Raw genomic sequence first — 5,399 nt, 5'->3', positions numbered from 1 at the left:
TCATATAAAATTGAAAAAAAATCAATAAAGTCTGAAACTTTCAGAGATCAAAGATTATCAAAGGTTTGATGTTCCTGCAAAGTTTCAGCAATAAATAACCTTCGTGGAGCCCTCACCGGAAAAAACAAAATCACTGCTAAAAAATGTACATAAACTTTGAAACATGATTTTGTTTTTTTATTTGAGTGCTCTTCGAATGCTATTTTTAGCTAAAACTTTGCAAGATCATCCAAAGTTTCATGATGTTCGATGTCCCAAAGTTTCAGATTTTTTTGATTTTTTTAGTTTGTTTTGAATTTACTTTTCATAGAGGGTGTAGGGGCACCCGGGTGCTGAAAATACTATCTCTTATAAAATGCTAGAGTAGTCGCATTTTGATAGCACTTGTGCGCTACCCTTTTTTGGTCGTCTGACTAATTTATTACTGTTGTATGCTTTTGGTTGTTGGTATTAGGTCAGTCGATAATTCGTTTCACAGTTCGGAGAAGGTTCTAAACTTGAAGGAGATTTATTTTTGTTACCCGACTGCCCGACAGCGGATAGCATCACATCGGACCTTGGCCTCTCGACACACAACGCTGATCTAACAAACACGAAGATCAGATATCACAGAGCACGAGGATTACAACTAGAAAGATACGTATTATAGTATATAAAAATTTTCATTTTATTCAAAACAACAATATTCATCCCGCGCTCTCAAGCGAAACCGAGCAATGCGACGCCGAGCTTTGCGAGCTTGAACGCGTCCTCGTCCTCCGCCGTCAGCGGCGAGGACGCGTTGCTCTTCCTGAACCCATCCTCGCACTTCTTCGCTGCAGCCGCTGCCTTCTCCAGGATCGCCGTCGCATCGCGGAACTTCCCGCCCTTGACCGCGGCGGTGCACGCAGGAACGCCGTGCACTATACTGCCGTACAGCGACTGGCATGACCGGAGGGTCCTCGCCAGGGCCGCGTCACCCGCCTTAATCTTCACGCCGCTCTCCCCAAGCAGACGGCCGATCTTGGCCTCCGTGCTGGTGGCGTTGGTAGCGAGGAGGCCCACGGCAGCGGCGGCGAGGTCTTGGTAGACACCGCCACCGCCGACGGAGCCTAGGGCCTCCAGGCAGAACGTGACGTCGAAGTAGGTGCTCCCGCCACCGACGGTCTTGCATGCAGCAAGTACAGGGACGGCACTCGCCGGCGGGGCAAGGAGGACGGGCAAGAGCAGCAAGAGGACGATGATCACGCTAGTGGAGGAAGAGGAGAAGGAAGCCATATTGTCAGTTTTGCTCGTGGATTCAGTCTGCCCACATCTCAGCCTCAGGTGTCTAGTATATATATGTATATATAAGGTGTGAGTTGTTGGACAATTAATTTCATAAAATTTTCGATTTGATTCCTTTTTTGAGGGATTTTTCGATTTGATTCCATATTTGACCGGGTGTATCAATGGACCGGTCTTAAGTACAAATAATAAGGGCTACTTTTGGATTTACATTTCAACATTAAACTACGAAATTTCAGGGGAAAGACATTCAATTCATCGTCAAAAAAACAAAGGCAATTTTATTTTGGCAGGCCAAAGAAAAACAAAGGTAAACTGTAAGGAGGACAATTAATTGTTATAATACATCGTTGCAAAGAAAAAGGGTAATATATGCTAACAGAAAATTTACCTTTTTTTTCAAACGAATCATTGATCTGATTTAGCATACAATTGCAAAAAAACTTTACCTTCTTAAGCGGATCCTTAATCTGATTTGATGGCTGTTTAGGAAAGTACCCCGATACTCATACTTCTATTAGTATATATTTTTTTTTACGAAAATGATCCAGATCTATAATCAAACTTCAGCGGAGTACAAAGTATCTCGAACGTAATAAATATTACATTGAGATTTCAAGACCCCAAACAACCAATACTGCTGCCAGAACGAGCCGCCGAAACGCCGCTGTCACCGCTCCCTTACCAGAGTCGGTTTGACCTTGTCGATGATAGCCACGAAGTTTTTGTGCACGTGCCCATAAGGACCAATGCCTTGGAGCCACAGTCGTCGCCGTTGCACCCTTGCATAGATCCGAAGCATCTGACATCAAATCTTGCCACAAGACCAGAAACTCTAACCTCACCGCCCCAAGAATTGCAATTGGTTCGTCCATTGTTGGTCACTTATTTCTTGCGTGTTTGGATTCTCTATACTAAACCTTCTAGTCCCTAACAGAGCAGCGAAATACAAAATCCAACCGAGGGTCAGTTTAGTACAGACTGAAAAATGTGATCCAAGTAATTTCTGAAATATGTAGGAGGATCTGCATATTTATGTTGATAGTTGTCGAGGATTTGTGTGGTGTCGGATGAATTTGTTATGCCCCTTTTGCAACGCATATTGTTTTTTGTTAGTTTTTCTTGAGGGGTAAGAGCATCCCCAATGCCGACCTGTAAATTTGCTTTGGTATTTGTCCAGCGATTGGGGAGGCTAGTCCGTGGACACTGATGCCGCAGGCCGTCATCCAACGCTGCCCACATACAATCCAACCACTCTTTGAACTAATCGGATGAAATACGTTCAAACACAACAGATTTCTACAAACCGGACAAAATACATTACATTTTCGACATTTTTAACTAAAAATGATGTCAGACTAATATAAAACTAGTCTACGGTCGGCACTGGCGGATATCCATTCTGACTACTTGGACACCCTTGACTAGTCTACGGCCGGCCGCGGCGGATCTTCATTGTCTTCCCCATGTCCGGCACCCGTGAGCCCCGAAGGTATATACTTCAGCGCAAAGGGCGGCTTGCTTCCCCACTACTCATCGGAGTGGAACCATCGGTCAATGCTTCAACCAAAGAGGAAGGGTGTCCTAAGCTACACAAATCAGGGGTTGTTTCTGGATAGGGGACGAAGGTGGCCTGCCATAGAGCAAGACACCGATTGTGTACGCCGGTGTCGCCTCGGTGGTGGCCTTCATGGGAGCCAAGTGGTGTCGGCCTGGGATTATGTGTTTGCGTCCGATTTTGAAGTATCTCCAGACTAGAGAAGGCGAGAGGACAAGAAAATCCATTGAGCATTCTCGGAGTCTCCTATTCCCTACTGTTCTTCAACATCCTCCTTCTGTTCTCGTCTCATTTCGACTGTGCCACTGGATAATCTGGCTTTCTCGTCTCTAACATATTTGGTAGCTACAGAACAGTGTAGGTCGAGTATTTAACCAAAAACTACCACAATTCGCGGAAACGTGACAGAAAACTACCACTTTACGATTTTATTCCGAAAACTACCACTTTTTGTCTAATCTTTGACTAAAAACTACCATGTTGGGAAAATGCCCGATTCGCCTCTTCTAAACACCTTTCTGACAGGATGGGCCCACCTGTCAGTATTAATCTTCTTCCTCCTCTCTCTTTGGCATTTCGTCAAACACTTCACCGTGCTGCTACCCCACGTCCATGACGAAAACGAAGCTCGGGCATGAAGTCGAAGCAGCAAGCAGGGGCGCGGCGGCTGTGGTAGTGACTAGCAAGCGGCGGCCATGGGTGCTGATGGAGGCCGGCGCAGGGCGAGAGGAGCAGATGAAGGCTCGGGCTCCTCGAACCATGGTGATGGCCGGCAACAGGCAGCTGCGGGAGGCCGAGGGGAGCGGCGAGGTCGGTCGGATCTGGAGCTTGAGGCATCCGGCGGCGATGCTGGAGCAGGGCACTGGCGGGGCGAGGGAGAGTTCCTTCTTGGCCTCCGCCGCGGCGCCTCCTACCGTGGCCGTGCCCTCGCCGGCGAGCTTCTTCCGCACGCGGGGGCGGTCAACTGGCCTCTTGGCCGTTCTCGCTTCCCACGGCCGGCTCGTCGAGACGGGCGCCGGCGGATGCTTGCTTATCTAGGACGACCACCTGCCGCCGGGCCTCGACAACGACGTGGACTCGCCGCAGCAGCAGCCATTCCAGTCCGTCGGCGGCAAGCGGCTGGGGAAGGAGGAGGCCGGCGACGAGGAGGAGAATGAGGCGGAGGACCCGATTGCTTTTTTGAAGACAAACTAGGGACCCGATTGCATTTTTAGCCCGTTTATGTGTGGGGTCGGGCAGTCAGATTCGCGTTTAACCCAAGCAAAGCGAGCAGTTTTCACACTTGGTAGTTTTTTGTCACGGATTAATAAAAAAGTGGTAGTTTTCGGGACAAAATCGTAAAGTGGTAGTCTTCTGTCACGTTTTCGCGAATTGTGGTAGTTTTTGGTTAAATACTCGTGTAGGTCACCTACGAAAGCTTGATTCTACTCGGTTGAAGATTGAGCATCAATATATATGCACGCAACTTAGCAATTAATCAACGATGAATATGCATGGTTGAATATTGTGGAGCCCATGTGACCAACTAGCAAGTACATTGCATACTAAAGGCATAGCTTGGATAAGACTGAAATGACAATAATTGGAAGAGCGATGTACCATACTATTGGATCGTATTCTTAGTCCCACTTGAGACTTGACACCCTGCCGCTTCCCAGGCCCTACTCCTCGTTGTTGGAGTCGACGGCCTGTCCGTCATCAGTGGACGTGGACAGACTAGCCTCGTCGTTATACCGGCGTCAACGAAGCGCATTTGGCAGCACGAACAGCCGGACCTGCCAGAGTTCTCGTTTGCGATTGCCAGTGCCGCCAGTGCCACTGCCACGCTCGACTGCGCCACGACCGCGTTGCAGGCGGTGTGAGCGAGCGCGGCCTCGTATGACGCCCGCTGCTCGGGGACAAAGTTGGAGTTCTCCACGACCAAGGCTGCTACGGCTTTCTTGTACGCAAGCTCGCCGTAGATTTGGCCCTCCGTCAGCCGGTGCTTCTCAAGGAGGGAGAGGTTATACTACGGCTCCTGCTGCTCCCATCGGAACTCAGACACTGGCTGTGGCACCTGTTACTTGTCTGCTATGGTGGCGTTGAAGTGCACCTGCGCCTACTCCATGGCCAAGCCGGCATGGAACGACGAAGGCACTGACGCCGACTCGTCGTTCGAGGCCGTCCCCATCGCCACCGAAGACCTCTGAGGAGTTGGCCAGCAGGCCGCCCTCTATCTGCCTCACACAACGGCGCTGTCAGGCGGCCACAAGGGTGGGTAGGTTGTGCTTCTGCTATGTCGAGAGACTCTCACAACGCGTTAACTCTCGCGGTCATGGCAGAGGTAGTGCATAGTGGAGGATGTGAAGCAGGACGTTGTCTGGTGCGGTTTGTGCAGGGCATTGCCTCATTAAACAGCGGATGCCGACCAGGCAAAACACGGGGTGTGTCAATACAGGCACCGAGGTTGGTTTCTTATCCGCTGTGCCTGTTTAATGACCGAGATGGATGAACAGGTATGTGTTTGAATGCGGTAGTTATCCGCCCCATACCGTCTAACCATGTCTTTCGGGCATTGAACATGCTTGGACACCTG

At 49.4% G+C, this 5,399-nt stretch overlaps 1 protein-coding gene across 1 annotated transcript; it reads right to left on the bottom strand.

Annotated features, from left to right (window-relative positions):
* Nucleotides 1–699: 699 nt before the first annotated feature.
* LOC123082877 (uncharacterized) lies at nt 700–1,275 on the bottom strand. The gene has a single exon (XM_044505098.1). It carries the CDS (start codon nt 1,255–1,257, stop codon nt 700–702), a length of 558 nt encoding a protein of 185 aa, XP_044361033.1. The 5' UTR covers nt 1,258–1,275.
* Nucleotides 1,276–5,399: the final 4,124 nt, after the last annotated feature.

Source organism: Triticum aestivum, chromosome 4A (genome assembly GCF_018294505.1).
Source record: "Triticum aestivum cultivar Chinese Spring chromosome 4A, IWGSC CS RefSeq v2.1, whole genome shotgun sequence".
Taxonomy (NCBI): domain Eukaryota; kingdom Viridiplantae; phylum Streptophyta; class Magnoliopsida; order Poales; family Poaceae; genus Triticum; species Triticum aestivum.
The sequence above is the reverse complement of the archived record's forward strand: the minus strand, read 5'-3'. Positions and strand labels throughout refer to the sequence as shown.

Bases quoted from the DNA above. Each gene is read 5' to 3' on its own strand.
- LOC123082877 (XM_044505098.1), bottom strand. From the start codon at position 1,257: ATGGCTTCCTTCTCCTCTTCCTCCACTAGCGTGATCATCGTCCTCTTG.